This window comes from Labeo rohita, chromosome 1 (genome assembly GCF_022985175.1).
Source record: "Labeo rohita strain BAU-BD-2019 chromosome 1, IGBB_LRoh.1.0, whole genome shotgun sequence".
NCBI lineage: Eukaryota > Metazoa > Chordata > Actinopteri > Cypriniformes > Cyprinidae > Labeo > Labeo rohita.
In genome coordinates, this window is record NC_066869.1 from 902,355 (window position 1) to 921,677 (window position 19,323).

The 19,323-nt window shown below is 42.9% G+C and overlaps 1 protein-coding gene across 1 annotated transcript in view; it reads left to right on the forward strand.

Annotated features, from left to right (window-relative positions):
* The window catches only part of LOC127163904 (NACHT, LRR and PYD domains-containing protein 3), a 187,176-nt gene extending 171,677 nt beyond the window's left edge, over positions 1 to 15,499 (forward strand). The window contains exons 10-11 of the mRNA XM_051107422.1: positions 2,039 to 2,085; positions 13,210 to 15,499. Of these exons, the coding sequence (XP_050963379.1) occupies positions 2,039 to 2,085; positions 13,210 to 13,748 (586 nt within the window). The 3' untranslated portion in view covers positions 13,749 to 15,499. The remainder of the gene's footprint in view (positions 1 to 2,038; positions 2,086 to 13,209) is intronic.
* Positions 15,500 to 19,323: the final 3,824 nt, after the last annotated feature.

The window sequence follows — 19,323 nt, forward strand, 5'->3', positions numbered from 1 at the left end:
TGAGGTATTAATTGTTCCAATTGCAAATGTTTTGGTATTCACATGTTTATTATTTTTGTTTGCACTGAAATAACAAAAAACAGAGAAGAAAAGGCAAATTTTTCACACAGAAAATTTTACACAGAACTCAAAAATGTTCCTGTGTCCACTGTGCGCAATATCATCAAGAGGTTTACAGCCCATGACACTGTAGCTAACCTTTCTGGATGTGGACAGAAGAGTGAAATTAATAAAGAAAATTGCAACAAAGGATTGTTTGAATGGTGGATAAAGAACCCCAATTAAATTCAATTAACAATTAAATTCAAGCTGATCTGTAGACACAGGGTACAACAGTGTCAGCTCACAATATCCTTCGAAAGGGACGCTATGGTAGGAGACCCAGGAGGACACCACTGCTGACACAAAGGCATAAAAAAGCAGGACTGGAGTTTTCCAAAACTTATGTGACAAAACCACAATCCTTCTGGGAGAACGTACTGTGGACAGATGAGACAAAAGTAGAGCTTTTTGGTAAAGGACATCATGGCACTGTTTACAGAAAACAAAATGAGGCCTTCAAAGAAAAGAACACAGACCCTACAGTCAAACATGGTGGAAGTTCAAAGATGTTTTGGAGTTGCTTTGGTGATCTTGACACTGGATGCCTTGACTGTGTGAATAGTATAATGAAATCTGATGATTACCAAAGAATTTTGGGGTGCAACGTAGTGGCCAGTGTCAGAAAGCTGTGTCTCCAGCAGAGGTCATGTCCAGCAGAACAATGACCCGAAACACATTTCAAAAAGCACTCAGAAATGGTTACAAACAAAGCGCTGGAGAGTTCTGAAATGGCCAGCATTGAGTCCAGATCTGAATCCCATAGAACACCTGTGTAGAGATCTCAAAACAGCATCCTTCAAATCTGAATGACCTGGAGCAGTTTTCAAAAGAGGAGTGGTCCAAAATTCCAGTAGAGAGGTGTAAGAAACTCATTCATGGCTACAGGAAGCGACTGATTTCAGTTATTTTTTCCAAAGGGAGTCCTACCAGATATTAAGTGTGCCAATAATTTTGTCCAGTGCATTCATTGGGTTCTGTGTGGAATTGACTTTCCAATGCAAACAAAAAAAATAAACGTGAGCACAAAAACATTTGCAACTGCAGCAATTTTCTGAGAAAAGGGTTGCATTTTCTGACAGAATTACAAGGGTGCCAATATTTTTGGCCATGACTGTATAAGTCAGGGGTGTCAAGCTCAGTTCCTGGAGGGCCGCAGCCCTGCAGAGTTTTGTTCTAACCTTGCTCCAACACACATACTATGCAGTTTTCAATTAAGTCTGAAGGACTTGATTAGTTGGATTAGGTGTGTTTGATTAGGGTTGCATCTAAACTCTGCAGGGCTGCGGCCCTCCAGGAACTGAGTTTGACGCCCCTGTAATAAGTGATCATTTACAGTCAACTGGTCACAATATTGTCTTGAAATGATCCGATTGTGTGTCTGTAGATGATCTGACTGTTGATGTGTGTGTTCTGCTCTCTTTCAGTCTTGCTGGCTGTAATCTCACTGCTCAGTGTTGTGAGAGTTTGTCATCAGCTCTACAATCCTCAAACTATGTCCTGAGAGAGCTGGATCTGAGTAACAATGACCTGCAGGACTCTGGTGTAAAGTTTATTTCTGATGGACTGAAGAGTCCAAACTGTCAGCTGGAGATACTGAGGTATTAAGAACATATTAGGTGTAATGTACAGTCAGTTAATCTAAGTGTTGTTGTGTGTCTGTAGATGATCTGACTGTGTGTGTCTGTAGGTTGTCTGGCTGTATGGTGACAGAGGAAGGCTGTGGTTATTTTTTTTTCAGCTCTGAGATCAAACCCCTCACACCTGAGAGAGCTGGATCTGAGCTACAATCACCCAGGACAATCAGGACTCCAGCTGCTCAGACGCAAAATGGATCCAAACTATAAACTACAGCAATTCAAGTATGTCAAACACTAATACTGACATACTGAATGTGTGTGTGAATGATGCAGATTAATGTGTGTTTGTGTGTTTATAGTGTGGATCATGGAGGAGAGAACATGATGACAGCAGGACTACGAAAGTGTAAGTCTACACCAGGGGTGCTCAACCTTGTTCCTGGAGATCGACTTTCCTGCAGAGTTTAGTTCTGACCCTAATCAAACACACCTGTCTGTAATTATCAAGTGCTCCTTGAGATCCCAATTAGCTGGTTCAGGTGTGTTTGGTCAGGGTTGGAGCTGAACACTGCAGGAAAGTCGATCTCCAGGACCAGGCAGGCCGGTCCCCACAATGTAAAAAATTTCAGGTTTTACTATCCTTGTGGGGACATTACAATAAAATGACTAAAAATGGCGCGTCCTTTTAAGTTAATTATCTATCAGTAAAATATTAGTCACACGACTAAAGAAGAGTCAGTGTTTTCAGATACCTAATTTTTTACAGTACACACTACAGCACTAAAACAACGTTAGCAGATTCATCCACTTGGGAGAGCGTCTTCAAAAAGCTGAGTTCTTACAGGACAAAAAAATAGCAGTTTGGAATCAGAAACAGAGAGAAAAGATGTGTTTCAAACAAAAATGGTTTAGTGTGGACAAGGACCACTTCTGTTCTCTGTCTACATGGCATCACTAGGTTCTGTCATTCAGAAACATGGCTTTTCATATCTCTGCTATGCTGATGACACTCAACTCTACCTCTTATTCCATTCTGATGATCCGACGATAGCTGCTCACATCTCAGCTTGTCTTAGAGACATTTCTTGCTGGATGAAGGATCATCATCTTTAACTAATCCTTGCCAAGACAGAACTGCTTGTGGTTCCATCAAACCCATCGTTTCATCACAATTTCACCATCCAGTTAGGCACATCAACCATAACTCCTTCAAAATCAGCCAGAAACCATTTGATTGGTAGTTGTGATTGATGATCAGATGACTTTCTCAGACCACACTTTTAAAACTGCTGGTCCTGCAGATTTGCTTTATTCAACATCAGAAAGATCAGGCCCTTTCTTTCAGAACATGCTGCACAACTCCTTGATCAAGCTCTTGTTCTATCTAGGCTGGACTATTGCAGTGCTCTTTTGGCAGGTCTTCCAGCCAGTTCTATTAAACCTTTACAATTAATCCAAAATTCATCTGTGAGATTATTTTTTAATGAGACGAAAATAACACACTGTCAGCAGTTACATCATTACACCAGTGAGCCCGTTCCATTAGCAGCCATATGTGCTCTTGCTATAGCACTGTGTTTGACACTTGATGTGGTGTGCTTCGGATCGTGAGCTGTTCCCTTCTTTCGCCAAACTTTCCTCTTCCCATCAGTTTGGTACAAGTTAATCTTGGCTTTATCAGTCCAAAGAATCTTTTTCCAGAACATGGGAGGCTTTCTTAGATGTTTTCTGGCAAAGTCTCATCTTGCTTTCCTGTTCTTGAATGTTACAAGTGGTTTGCATAAACCCCCTGCATTTACATTCATGAAGGCGTCTCTTGATTGTAAGGCAAGGCAAGGCAAGTTTATTTATATAGCACATTTCATACACAAAGGTAATTCAAAGTACTTTACATAAAAGGAGTTAGAATAATCATAAAAACAATAATAAAAACAATAATCACAAAAAAAGGAAGTAGAACAAACATAAAAACAATGATCACAACAATAAAACAGAAAATGTAAAATGTAAAAACTGATTGATTTAATGACTTAAATGATTTAAAATTGATTTAAAATAAATTTAAGACAGTTAAAAACAGAAAATGGTTATACATAATGCAATCAGTTCAGATGAAGCACAGTGCTCATTCAGTAAATGCACAGCTAAACAGATGAGTTTTGAGTCTAGATTTAAATGTAGTTAATGTTTTAGCACATTTGATCTCTTCTGGAAGCTGATTCCAACTGCAGCATAATAGCTAAAAGCGGATTCCCCTTGATTTGTGTGAAACCTTGGTATTTCTAACTGACTCAATCCTAATGATCTGAGTGGTCTGTTAGGTTTATATTCAGTGAGCATATCTGCAATGTATTTAGGTCTAAATATAACTGGAAGCCAGTGTAGGGACCTGAGGACTGGTGTGATATGCTCAGATTTTCTGGTTCTAGTCAGAATCCTGGCAGCAGTGTTCTGAATGAGCTGCAGCTGTCTAATGGTTTTCTTGGTAAGGCCAGTGAGGAGACCATTACAATAATCCACCCTGCTTGTGATAAAGGCATGAACAAGTTTCTCCAAGTCTTGACTGGAAACAAAACATCTAATTCTTGCAATGTTTTTGAGATGATAGTATGCTGATTTAGTTACTGCTTTGACATGACTAATGAAACTAAGGTCTGACTCCAGAATCACACCAAGATTCCTGACTTGGTTTTTAGTTGTTTGACCCCTAGAGTCAAGGTATGCGTTCACCTTAAGAACTTCCTCTTTGCTTCTGAATGCAGTGACTTCAGTTTTCTCCTTGTTTAACTGAAGGAAGTTCTGGCACATCCAACTGTTAATTTCATCAATGCATTGGCAGAGGGAATCAATGGGGCTGTAGTCATTTGGCGATAAGGCTAGGTAAATCTGGGTATCATCAGCATAGCTGTGATAGGCAATTTGGTTCCTTCTCATTATTTGACTTAGTGGGAGCATATACAGGCTAAACAAGAGAATTGAGAAGAGTTAGAATTGAGCCTTGAGGGACTCCACATGTCATGGATGTCCACTTAGACTTATGCTCTCCTATACTCACATAATAACCTCTCCCTTCTAAGTATGACCTGAACCAATTGAGAGCCATCCCAGAAATCCCGACCCAGTTTCCAGTCTCTCTAGAAGAATGTTATGATCGACAGTGTCAAACACAGCACTAAGATCCAGTAGTACCAGCACTGATATTTTGCAAGAATCAGAATTTAGGCAAATATCATTTATTATCTTAACGAGGGCCCCCGTCTCTGTGCTGTGATGCGGTCGGAAACCAGATTGAAAATTGTCCAGGTATCCATTTGAGTTTAAGTAGTTGTTCAACTGATTAAAAACTACCTTTCCAATTTTGCCTATAAAAGGAAGATTAGATATTGGTCTATAGTTGCTCAGTATGGTGTTATCAAGTTTGCTCTTTTTCAGAAGGGGCTTAATAACTGCAGTTTTCAGGGAGTTTGGAAAAGTCCCAGAAAGAAGTGAGGTGTTTACCACTTCTAAGAGATCTGCTTCTAAACAGTTAAACACACTTTTGAAAAAAGATGTGAGCAGTGTGTCAAGGTTGCAGGTTAAGGATTTAAGGTGCTGTACTATTCTTCCAAAGTTTTGCTATCAATTGCTTCGAAAACAGACAAAGTGACTTCTTTTTGAAATTGCGGTCATATCTGTCTAACCTCTGCATAACTTGAGGATGTGCTAATCACCTTTCTGATATTAATGATCTTCTCTGAAAAGAAGAAGGCATAGTCATTGTACTTGCTGTCAGAGCATTTCACTGGGAATCTGACTTGGGGGGGTTTGTTAGTCTCTCAACAGTGTTGTTTAGGTTACTGTTTATAAGGTTTGAGAAGAACTTCTGTCTTGCTGTGGCTAGTTCCACATTGAAAGCATGAAGGCTGTCTTTATAGATGCTATAGTGAATTTCAAGTTTCATCTTCCGCCACATCCGCTCAGCTTTTCTGCATTGTCTTTTCATACTCTGTACTGCTGTTGATTTTCTCCAACATGATTTTTGTCTGCCAGTCGTCTTACTGACTTTCACTGGTGCAATTTCATCAATGACATTCTCAACTTTTGAGTTAAAGGACTCCAGGAGAAGATCAACAGAGTCTGCAGAAATGCTTGGCATTGAAGATATAGCCTTCATAAACAGCACACTAGTGTTTTCGTTAATTCATCTCTTTCTGACAGAGACGGATCTAGATTCAGTGGTACGTCCTTAATGACAATGGATGAAATGTTTAGACCCTTACTAATGAGTAAATCAAGAGTGTGTCCACGATTGTGTGTGGGTCCATGCACATGCTGAATCAGGTCAAAAGTGTTTAAAACGGTTATTTTTTTTTTTTTTTGTAGTTTTGATTTCTGCATTTTCTATATGAAGATTAAAATCCCCTGCAATAGCAAAACAGTCAAACTCTGAGGAAATCATTGATAACAGTTCTGTGAACTCTTCAACAAAGGCTGGAGAGTATTTTGGAGGCCTGTAAATAATGATAAATAGAATTTGTGATGCACCTTTCAGCACAATCCCTAGGTATTCAAAAGACAAGTACTGACCAAATGACACTTGCTTACATTGATAGTGTTACGGATCTGGTCGGTGAGCTGCGGACCGCTCACCACCAGATGTCACTCTCACCTTCCTTACACACACTGACTCTTGCATTACACCCCGGACTACATTATCCATCAGCCACTGCTCCCACCACCTGCGCCCAATCAGAGACAGTATATAAGCCCCGGTCTTCCTGTCACTCACCACCGAGTATTGATTAGTATCTACTGTCATACAAAGCGTTTCTTCTAGGTTCCCTGTGTCTAGTTTTTCTTGTTTTGCCTCGTTGTTTTCGTTTAGTCTGTCTAGCTGCCTGCCTATTGGATCTATCGCCTGTCTGACCATTCTTTTGCCTAGCCCTTCTCGGATTACGTTCGGGGCTGTATTGACCCTCGCTCGTTTTAAGGACTACTCTTTGTTTACTGTCTATGCACCTGTCTGCCGTTGTTCGACCCTGCCTGCCTGACCATGTCTATGTCTCGTCCCATTAATAAAAGTTTGCACGTGGATCCGCTTGTCTCCCGCCCTTCTGTAACAGAATACTCGGCCACTACAGGATCCAGCAACTTCTCATCCGGACGCTACGCAGGTATGGACACTACAGAACTGTTGTTAGCCCTCGAGCAGGGCACACGATCGCTCGAGGGCTACATACAAGAATTTCTTGACATCGCACAGTACTCAGATTTGCCGGATTGCGTGCTGATAGACTTTTTTCTAGAGGGCATGAATCAGCCGCTAAAATCACGGCTCAGACACGAGGGTCCGCGCTCTTCACTTTGTTTGTTTATGGACTTTGCTCTTTTGTGTGTGGGCTCACCGCTTACTGTGGGTGTCGCGGAGGAGGAACGTGACAACGCGGTAATGGCGGCCGCGCACCCCACTCAGAAAATGGCGGCCGCGCCGGAGCGCGACGCCACGGACACGTTTGCCGCCTGGCTCGTTCGTGAAATGGCGGCCACGCTGGAGCGTGCTCAAACTATGGCGGCCGCGTCGGAACGCATGCCCAAAATGGCGGCGACGGAGGAGTCCATTCACAAAATGGCGACGATGACAGGGCTCCATCACGTCACAGCTGCCATACCAGAGCCAAGTCACGCTGCATCTGTGTTTCCTAAGTCAAGTCAAGTTTCCAAGTTAAGTCAAGTTGCAGCTGCATGTCCTGAGTCAAGTCAAGTTTCTAAGTTAAGTCGAGTTACAGCCGCTGTTCCTGAGTCAAGTCAAGTTTCTAAGTCAAGTCAAGTTGCAGCTGCGTTTCCTGAGTCAAGTTTCTAAGTTAAGTCGAGTTACAGCTGCGGTTCCTGAGTCAAGTCAAGTTTCTAAGTCAAGTCAAGTTGCGGCAGCGTTTCCTGTGTCGAGTCAAGCTGCAGCCGTGTCTCCCAAGTCCAGTCAGGCTTCCAAGTCCAGTCAGGCTTCCAAGTCCAGTCAAGCTTCCAAGTCCAGTCAAGCTAAAGCCATCATTCCTGAGCCCGAGTCTGCACGCAAAATGGCTGCCGCCATGCCCGAGTCTGCACGTAAGATGGCTGCCGCCACGCCCGAGTCTGCACGCAAGATGGCTGCCGCCACGCCCGAGTCTGCACTGCACAAGATGGCCGCCATGCCAGAGCCTGTCGCAAAGATGGCCGCCACGCCAGAGCCTGTCGCAAAGATGGCCGCTAACGCCACATCAGCCCAGCCAGCGCCTGCTAACGCCACGTCAGCCCAGCCAGCGCCTGCTAATGCCACGTCAGCCCAGCCAGCGCCTGCTAACGCCACGTCAGCCCAACCAGCGCCTGCTAACGCCACGTCAGCCAAGTCAGCGCCTGCTCACGCCACGTCAGCCAGGCCACAACCGGTCAAAGTCATGTCTGCTTCTCCTGAACCTGTACCAGCTGCTGTTCCAGCAAAGGCAAGTCACATCACAGCCATTCCAGCCAGGCCAAGTCAAGTCGCTGCTGTTGCACTAAAACCAAGTCAAGTCACAGCTGATCCAGCCATGTCAAGCAAAGTCACAGCCGTGGTTTCTAAGTCAATCAAAGTCACAGCCGTGGGACCTGAGTCAAGCCAAGATACAGCCAAGTCAAGTCACGTTCCAGCTGTTCCTACCAAGTCAAGTCAAGTCACAGCCAAACCAAATCGGGTCACTACTGAGCTTCACGAACCAAGTCAAACCATAGCTGATCTTCATGAGTCAAGTTACGTCTCGTCTGACCGCCCAGAGTCAAGTTACGTCTCGTCTGACCGCCCAGAGTCAAGTTATGTCTCGTCAGACCGCCCAGAGTCCAGTTACGTCTCGTCTGACCGCCCAGAGTCAAGTTACGTCTCGTCTGTCAGTCCAGAGCCAAGTCACATCTCGTCTGACCTTCCAGAACCTCGCCAGGTCAAGTCCACCATCCCGAGGTCACGCCCGTTCCCAAGTCAGCTCCTGAGGTCACGCCCGTTCCCAAGTCAGCCTCTGAGGTCACGCCTGTTCTCAAGTCAGCCTCTGAGGTCACGTCTGTTCTCAAGTCAGCCTCTGAGGTCACGCCTGATCACAAGCCTGCGCCAGAGCTCCCGTCTGATCACAGGCCTGCGCCAGAGCTCTCGTCTGATCACAAGCCTGCACCAGAGCTCTCGTCTGATCACAAGCCTGCGCCAGAGCTCTCGTCTGATCACAAGCCTGCTTCAGAGGTCCCGTCTGGTCTCAAGTCTGCTCCAGAGGCCTTCCCCATCTGAGAAGCTGCGCCAATGCCTCCAGAGGTGTCGGCGCTTGCCGTAGAACCTCTTATGGAGGGGGCGTTAACCACTAAACTCTCTGCTTCTCCTCTCATTCTGTCTGCCTCCTCTGTCACTGTTCTCCCCAGGTCCCAGTCCATGACGCAGCCACCTGTTCCGCCCCAGAGAGCTGCGGCACCTCCTGTTCCGCCCCGGAGGGCTGCGGCGCCTCCTGTTCCGCCCCGGAGGACTGCGGTGCCTCCTGTTCCGCCCCGGAGGACTGCTGCGCCTTCTCCCCCTATTCTGTCTGCCTCCTCTGTCCCTGTTCTCCCCAGGTCCCAGTCCATGACGCAGCCACCTGTTCCGCCCCGGAGAGCTGCGGCACCTCCTGTTCCGCCCCGGAGAACTGCGGTACCTCCTGCCCCGCCTCCTGTTCCGCCCCGGGGGACTGCTGCGCCTTCTTCCCCTGTTCTGTCTGCCTCCTCTGTCCCTGCTTTCCCCGGGTCCCGGATCGTGACGCGGGTTCTTGTTCCGCCCTGGGGGGCTGCTCCGCCTCCTGCTCTGCCTCCTGTTCCGCCCTGGAGGGCCGCTCCGCCTACTGCGGCGCCTCCTGCTCAGCCTCCGGCTCCGCCTTGGAGGGCTCTAGCGTCACCTGCTCTGCCTCCAGCTCCACCCTGGAGGGCTCCTGTGCCTCCTGCTCCGCCTCCGGCTCCGCCCTGGAGGATTCCTGTGCCTTCTGCTCTGCCTCCGGCTCCGCCCTGGAGGACTCCTGCGCCTCCTGCTCTGCCTCCGGCTCCGCCCTGGAGGATTCCTGTGCCTTCTGCTCCGCCTCCGCCACCATCCTGGAGGACTCCTGTGCCTCCTGCTCCGCCTCCAGCTCCACCCTGGTGGGCTTCTGCTCTGTCGGTCCTGCCTCAGTCACCTGGTCCTCCGCACGGACCGGGCCCTCCAGCCCTTGCCCTGTCTCGCCCCCGCCCCACCGCTCCCCTGGACTATGGTTCGTTTGTAGTGTCTGGAAGCCGCTCTTTGGGGGGGGGCTATGTTACGGATCTGGTCGGTGAGCTGCGGACCGCTCACCACCAGATGTCACTCTCACCTTCCTTACACACACTGACTCTTGCATTACACCCCGGACTACATTATCCATCAGCCACTGCTCCCACCACCTGCGCCCAATCAGAGACAGTATATAAGCCCCGGTCTTCCTGTCACTCACCGCCGAGTATTGATTAGTATCTACTGTCATACAAAGCGTTTCTTCTAGGTTCCCTGTGTCTAGTTTTTCTTGTTTTGCCTCGTTGTTTTCGTTTAGTCTGTCTAGCTGCCTGCCTATTGGATCTATCGCCTGTCTGACCATTCTTTTGCCTAGCCCTTCTCGGATTACGTTCGGGGCTGTATTGACCCTCGCTCATTTTAAGGACTACTCTTTGTTTACTGTCTATGCACCTGTCTGCCGTTGTTCGACCCTGCCTGCCTGACCATGTCTATGTCTCGTCCCATTAATAAAAGTTTGCACGTGGATCCGCTTGTCTCCCGCCCTTCTGTAACAGATAGACATCTTTAAATAGAGCAGCTACACCTCCACCTCTCCTAACAGCTCTGCAGACACTCATGAAAGTAAAGTTAGGAGGGGCTGTTTCATTGAGGACTGTTGCACTGCAGCTGTCTTCAAGCCATGTTTCAAATAGAAACATAAAATCCAGGTTGTATGTAGTTAAGTCACTGATCAGAAATGATTTATTTTTTAGTGAGCGAATGTTTAAAAATGCTAACTTGATGCCATTACTTTTTGTCTCTAGAGCAGTCTTAGTTTGATACCTAATAGGCCGCAGATTAGATGGGTCAGCCGTACGGCTTGAGAAGGCCTTAGACTTTCTATCACATGATAAAACAGCAATAGAGAAAGCTACAGGTACACTGGGTTCCCGCTTGTTATGTAAACATTGCTGAGTGTTGCTGCTATCATAGCGGGGACCCGACACATATCACTGAGAGTTGTTATCAGTTGTTTTTGGTTCACCTACAGCAGATGGAGGAGGGTTTGGGCCCCGGCGTTGTGGCAGCGGCCGGAGAGCTCTTGAAGGAGGGCGAGCTGGGCCCACAGGCTTTAGTGGTTGTGGTGCCCTATGTTTTTTAGTTGATCTCTGGGGGCTTGCAGCAAAAGAGTGGGAGAGTCTGGTTCCAGCATATACCAGTTCCTCCATTTTCTGTGAGAAGCTTAGAAGTGGAGATGCTGGAGAGAGGGATAATGTGTCTGGTGAGCGGGGCTCTGGCTCTGGTGTTTCCTGTGGCTGAAATATGTTGTCCTGGCTTTCCTGGCTGTTTACTAGAAAGTCGTCCTGGAGTCTTGGAGCTGTTGTAGTACGTCACAGTCTGTCTGTGATGAGCTCTGTGGGCAGGGCTCAGCCGGGATGGTGTCTATGAGCAGTGCTTGTTGTGACTGTGTGGCGTTGTCAGTGTCAGTCCTTGTGGTTGTGTCGACCACATGACGACTCTGAAGCTGATGTGAAGTTCTGTATTCACTCATACTTTGTCCAGGTGTGAGTGCCATTCATGTTGGGTGGCCTGGCACACCCTACTGAAGGATGATGGAGTGAAATAGATGTTGTCCTTTAGCACAGGTTTGTTTGGGTGGAGGCCATCCAGTTTAAACAGTTGTCTATGGCCCCAGAAAAGATTGAAGTTGACTCCTTTTAAACTGCAGGTTCTTTGTAGCCATGTATTCAGCCCGAGCAACCGTGAAAACATGTTAGTTCCCCTTGCTGGGAGTGGTCCACTGATGAACGGCTGAACTTCAAGTCTCCGAAGTGTTTTGATGAGTTCACTGAAGTCCTTCTTTAGGAGTTCTGACTGCTCTTTCCGAATATTATTCTTCCCCACATGGATAATTCAATTTGCAGTCTTGTGCTTCATTAGGATGTTCCAGGTTCCTTGTTCACATCAGAGATGGTTGCTTGAGGAAAGCAGCATGTAGTTGTAGTCCTGCTACTGATATTTCTGATAATGGAGTCACCCACTATCAGAGTCCTGGGCTCGGCTGCGCTCTGAGCTGAATGCCACTGTCTGCTCGACCTTGAGCGCCTTCATGTTCAATCACATTTGGGGATTCTTCACCCACATTCATTAGTGCTTCAAATCAGTTCTCAAGCTGTATAGGAGGTGGTAAAATACCAGTTTTTGCAAGCCTCATCATAGCCATATCTGGGGTAAAGGATGCTACAATACGAGACACTTGTGACAATCTGATGTCTCGAGTGCCTTTGGGTCTCGCTCCCTGTTTGTGCCATCGATTAGTGTGTCAATCAGTTTCAGCTTGTTCCTCTACACTTGTAAACTGTTGAGAATCACTGGGTTCACGGGACTTACCGGCTGTATGCTGAGGGGGTCCGTGACGATGATCTGCTGAGTGTAACTGATGATCTGCAAGTAACTTTATTTCAAGAACCACAATTCTTTGTAGAAGTCTGTGGCAGTTTGTGCAGCAAGTAGATTCCAGAAGAGGCTGAAGAGGCATTTTCTTTCTCATCTGTTGAAAGTAGGCAGCTGTGTTTTCCCGTCTCCGGAATGTAAACTGCTGTGCTTTCCTTCTTAATAAAAGTGTGTTGATCTGGCCACACCTAAGGTTTTTTCTGTCTCTCTTATAGATTTATGTTGATTTTTTTCAGCCTAATGATGGCCTCCTTCACTTTCATCGAGATCTCCTTGGACTTCATATTGGTCAAACAGCTTCCAAATGCCAATTTGATACGTCATATCAACTCCAGAGCTTTTATCTGCTTAATTTGTCTTGAAGTAATGAGGGAATGGACAGCACCTGGTCAGTTAACCTCATCTTAGTCAGCTGTCCAAATACTATTGAGCCCCTGAAAATGGAGGTACTTTGCTTAAAATGGCTGTAACTCCTAAATGGTAAATGTCATATTTTTGTGGAACCTCTTAAAATAAAGCTAAAAGTTGTATTGTTTTAATAAAACTTTTTATTTATTTTGTTTTATTTATTGTAGTGGTGTATAAAGGCAAAAGCACAAAAACTCTCAGTGTTTGAATACTTTTCTAAATGTGTTAATATCTTAATATGTTTTCCTTCTGTTCATTTTTTCCTAAACTTTTTCTTTAACTGTTTAGCATTAAATCATTTTGGGATGTTTGCTAAACTTGTTGGATGTGTTATATGGCCACTGATATATTATAATGTTCAAGAAATGAAGACATTCCTGTTCAGTCCTGCAACACACACAGACACACATCTTCACTGTTGTGTTGTTCCTGATGTTTCTCTCTTCTTGTGTTCAGATGCCTGTGATCTCACACTGGATCCAAACACAGCAAACACTCGACTCATTCTGTCTGATGACAACAGGAAGATCACAGGTGTGGAAGATCATCAGCCGTATCCTGATCATCCAGAGAGATTTGATGTCCTTCTTCAGGTTCTGAGTGTTAAGAGTCTGACTGAACGCTGTTACTGGGAGGTTAAATGGAGCGGATATAAGGCTGATATATCAGTGTCATATAAAGGAATCAACAGGAAAGGAGGTTGGATTGACTGTTGGTTTGGATTAAATGGCAAATCCTGGAGTCTGAACTGCGTTGGTAACAGATTTGCTGTTTGTCACAGTAATAACAGAACTGAAATACCTGTTGTCCGTTCATCCTCTGATAGAGTAGGAGTGTATGTGGACGTGTCGTCCGGCTCTCTGTCCTTCTACAGCGTCTCTGACACACACACACTCACACACTTACACACATTCAACACCACATTCACTGAACCCCTCTATGCTGGATTCAGGCTTGATTATTCCTCAGTGTCTCTGTGTGATATTAAACGATAGAGAGACTCTCTGTAAATCCTCTTTCTGATGTTCACATGCACACAAACTCATCAAATCTCACATCATTACATTTGTATTCATTCATTTTTAATTATTATTTCATTGTCATCTATAAATTATTAATCCAGATCAGAAACGCATACTGTTCTGAATCTTTAATAAACAGAGTAATAATGTTTTTTTTTTTGTATTTAAATTTTGTAAATTGATCATCAAATTGAGTAAAAACACATTTGTTACTCATTTAATCATGAACTTGTTTATTAATCACTGATGTGCTTCACTACTGTTCAGATGCTCTTGTTTACTGCTCTGCCCTTTGCTCCCTGTTTTCTGTACATTTCTAAAGTTTGAGCTTCAGTAGATCAGCACAGTGCTCAAACAACACATTTTTGGCACAAACACTAAAACTAAAAACTGGAATAATGCTGCAAAAAAAGATGTTTTTTTGCCTGCCACCCACTGCCAGCAGCTTACATTCTGGAGACTGGAAAATACAGCTGCCACCATTCAAACAGATGAGAAAGAAAATACCTCTTGTGGAATCTACTCGCTGCATGAACTGCCACAGACTTCTACAAAACTTCTTCCAAAACAGGCAGAACACACAGCAGACCATCATCACAGACCCCCTCAGTGTACAGCCAATGAGTCCCGTGAATCTAGTGAATCTCAACAGTTTATACCAATTGTAGAGGAACAAGCTGAAACTGATCAACACACTGATCGATGGCACAAACAGGGAGCGAGACCCAAAGGCACTCGAGACATCAGATTGTCACAAGTGTCTCTTATTGCTGCAGTAGCATCCTCTACCCCAGATACGGCTATGACAAGGCTTGCAAACACTGGTATTTTACCATCCCCTATACAGCTTGAGAACAGATTTGAATCATTAATGATGTGAAGAAAACCCAAATGTGACTGAACATGGATCGTATGAGCCAGCAGAACATCACTACAAACAGGTGCTCAAGGTCGAGCAGACGGCAGCATTCAGCTCAGAGTGTAACAGGGTAAAAAAGGAATTTATTATGAATTGTGCAAAAAATGCCTGTTGTAATTGTAAAAATTATTCATTGTTCATTGTTAATGCACCTAAAAAAAAAAAGTTTTGGAGACACCGACAGGCAACAAGAATTAATAAGTAGCTACATCAGCCATTTTCTCTTCAGTTCAACATGAGCTGTTGAGATGAATGGCAGGTAAAATGTCTCAAAGTGCTGAATTATTTACTTTATTTTCTTTTAAAATCAAATATATTAATCTAGAAATGTATCTAAAACTCTTTTACTTGATATTGGGGCGATATGAAGATCGCAACTGACGAGTAATTGCTTCATGTATTTCACATGTGACCAAGCACACTACATATATATGGAATCTTTTGTATTTCTTTTATTTCTGTGTGTTTACTTTGATTATTCTTATTTGTATGATTTTTTGGCAGTTTTGTTACCGGATGAGCAACGATTCATGTCTGTCTGTTGTTTTCTCATTTGTCTTCAGGTATGGTGTATTATCGTTTGTGTCATTTTAAGCTCTTCATGTTCATAAAAGCATAAAAAAAAAAAGAGACCGAGTTCATAATCACATCAAAGTCATTTATTGATTGTAAAGTCTTCAGTTTAAGATGAGCTGTTGAGATGAATGGCAGTTTTGTTACTGGATGAGCAACGATTTATGTCTGTCTGGTGTTTTCTCATTTGTCTTCAGTAAATACAGTACATGGATGAACTCAGAAAACTGTCTATGTGTGATCTTTGATCTGTGACTGGGAGAATCGAATATGACTCTGGACTCTATAATCAGAGACATCAGTAGCAGAACTACAACTACATGCTGATTTCCTCAAGCAACCATTTCTAATGTGAACAGGGAACTTCAGAACATTCTATGGTATAAACACATGTTTCTCATTAATAAAAAACCCATCCATTTTACAGCACAGAGTCAGAGAGGGATAACCAGCCTGGGTCAGTTGTACTCGGGCGGCCTGCTCATGACATTCAACCAAATTAAATTGAAATATAACATTACAAACCAAGCCGGCTTTCAATACATACGGCTAAAAGGAGTAATAAGAAAAACAGTTGGTTCAAGAAATTTAAAAGAAGGTCACTCCCCACTTTTCCAAGCCCTTTTACTTTTAAAACCAAAGAAACTGCTGTCACAGTGTCAGATGTAAATTCCTAATAAAATCTGACAAATCAATAGCAATTCCCACTCAAAAATGGACTACAGACATTGGTTCAGAGAATATTAACTGGTAAAAACTCTGCATCAATATATACTTTGTCATGTAACAGTGAAGTTCAACTGATTCGATACAAACTGCTACATAGAACACACATTACAACCCATAAACTACATCTAATGGGATATACAGATGCCAATGAGTGTACACACTGTCCAACTTACACTGATAATTATTTACATGCCTACTGGGATTGTAGGTATCTTCAACGCTTTTGGTTGGATGTCATGCACAGACTATCAGAGATTCTTGAGCTCAGCATCCCAATGTGTCCGAAAATAGCATTACTTGGCGACCTATCCTCAACTATACCCAAAAATAAAGAACATAACACATTGCAATATGGAAAAACTTACAGCATCTATAAAATCTAAACTTGAAATAGAAAATTCCAATTTGCACTCCAAATCACAGACTACCAAATTGCACTTCAGATTCTAATTTAAAACAGTGTAACCAAAAGTAGCTTATATTGATGCTCTTTCAATGTGTATTTATGTCCTTATGTCTTTATGTATTTGTGTACATATATGTGTGTATGTGTACATATTGGTGTACATATGTATAGGGTCTCAATAAAAAAATATAATAATAATAATAATAAAAGAACATTCTGATGAAGCACAACAACTGCAAATCGAATCATCATCCATGTGGGGAAGGATGATTTTCATAAAGAGCAGTCAGAACTCCTTAAGAGGGGTTTCATTGAACTCCTTGAAACACTTTGAAGACTTAAATTTCAGTCCTTCATCAGTGGAGCACTCCCAACGAGGGGAACTAACATGTTTTCACAGTTACTTGGGCTTAATGCATCGCTACAAAGAACCTGCAACATAAAAGTAATGAATTTCATCAACAACTTCAATCTTTTCTGGGGCCATAGACAACTGTTTAACTGTCTGGGGTCTGAGGGGGTTTTGGGACCCTGGAGAAGTTTTCACATCCCCTGACATTGGTGCTTTTGTCAGTTTCTTACAGACATGTTAATGGCTAAAGTCTGATCAGCACAAACTGGCCTACAGTATGTAATCAGCATGTATGTAAAAATGTGTATTTCTGAGAAAATAAGGTTTATGTGTGGATAGTGAAAAAAATATTTTTTTAAGTCACTGAAATAAGGCCATGAAACACATACAGTACATTTGTTCACATGACTTTTGAGAACTGGATGTGGTAGACTAGTGTTTTTGCTACTAAATGATGTGAAAAACATTGTGTTCCCTCGTTCACACAGAACAGTACATCTTGAACGATGTATTCATCCCTATATCATTGTTTTGTACTTTTGTCTTCTTTATTTCATGGTATTTAATGAGTTTTTTTTTTTAATGTTTTTTTAAGAGGTTTTTTTATGCGCTCGAAATATGACACACTGGCGACATCTGCTGGTCAAAACTGTGCACTAACGATCCATCTATGTAAACAAGTGTAATGTATGTACTATATATAGAGCTTGGCACAAATAGTGACAGATCGTGTGCAGTTTATTACTAAGAATATTACAATATTAATAAATCAGTGAAATGTAATCCCTTCAGATACAGAAGACATCACATTTACTAGATTGTAGGCTAATCTATTGCTCGTGATAAGACAAATGCAATAAAACAGATAGAAATTGAAAGAGATGCGGAGTGTACATTAATTACATTTTTTTCATAAATAATTAAATAGGAAGCAATTATTACTGAAAATGGAAGGAAGTGGAAATTAATTGACAGAATTGAAATTGAAAGAATAACAGCTGGGAGCAAGGCTTAGAGATAGAGGAGGTTATGTTACATACTCCAGTAATCAGTAGGTGGCGCTAAACATCTTTAACGAGATTAAACCCACCAGAAAACTGAATAAAGAAGAGAGATGGGCGGGGTTTATTTGTTGGTGAAATGTGAGCGTGCGGACACACCTGTGTCGAAACCGAAAGCAAAGAAGATTGTTAGGAAATGTGATTCTCACGGTAAGTTCATTTGTCGGTGTCTGGTGTCATATCATATTATTGTACTGCATACTACGCTCAGGTTTCATTGTTACATAGGCTACATATATATATTTTGGATGGCTACACTCCAAATGGCTGCACTCCTGGTTTATGATATCAAAATGAGGTCAATAACAGTAAATAAAAAATGAAAAAAAGCATTTTGGAAAGAAATCAAATAGATTTATCGGCCCTTTTCAAGTCATTTCAGAATGTGTGAGCTTTAAAAACATGATGACAGTGAAATTTGAGTTGATGTAATTCATAGTGTGATCTTTTTCCCGCATCTGATTATAGAAACTGCATTACTTGAATACATGGACAAACCCAGTGATTGGGTTGTTTTGACCTAGCAGTTGTGTTACTACTAAATGTAAACTAAACATTTAACCCAACCATTGGGTGAAAGCAAGTTGCTGTTTTTGTCTATGTGTTGTATTTAACCCAGCAATTTCTAGAGTGATCAAATATCATGATCAGTGAGTTGGATATGTGCTGCTGTCACAGTGAATCTGTCAGTGTCGTCACGTTACAGCAGCAGAAACACATCAAGCTCTGAACAGATTCATGCTTTTCTCCTGCTGCTGAAGTGAAATATATTCAGTAAGTCATGAGAGCATCAGTGAGATCAGATACTGACCGTGATCATGAGGATCACTCCACATCTTCTTCACTGCAGTCAGTAAACCATCACTTTATGATTCAGAAGAAAATAGTCCTCCACAAACTGCTGCAGCTCAGCCTGAAGCACAGAATACTTGAGCATGTCATTGTGTGTGTGTGTGGTGTTAAGAATTGTGTTTTTTTCGTTTTCCATATGCAGGTGTGAAGTCAGTTTGTCATTATGGAGAACAGAGAGAGCAGTGAGAGATCTTCATCTCCTGAACCCAGCTGTGTGTCTCTGAAGAGTGACAGATCCATGCCTCTTCCTCCTAAATTCATTGATGAACCAGTGACCTCTGACCCTGAGTGAGGATAAATGTGGATACTGAACAGGAATTAACTATTTTTTAGGAGTCAAAAACACACTGAATTCACACAGTGAGATGAGAATTGTAATAGGGCTGCAACTAAAGATTATTTTGATAATTTATTAATTTGCTGATTTTTATTTTCAGTAAATTCTATGAAAAAAATTAATATGAAATATTAAAGATGTATTTTTAGTAACATTTAATTTTAATTCACTATTTAAAAATGAAAATGTTGTTCCACATTCTGCTCAATGTTGTCCTTCAAACAATGTGTAACATACAGTCCCTGAAAACAAATGGCTGTGTCGTACATTGTGTGCATAAAAACATTAAAATACAAACATTACATTCTAAACAAAATGA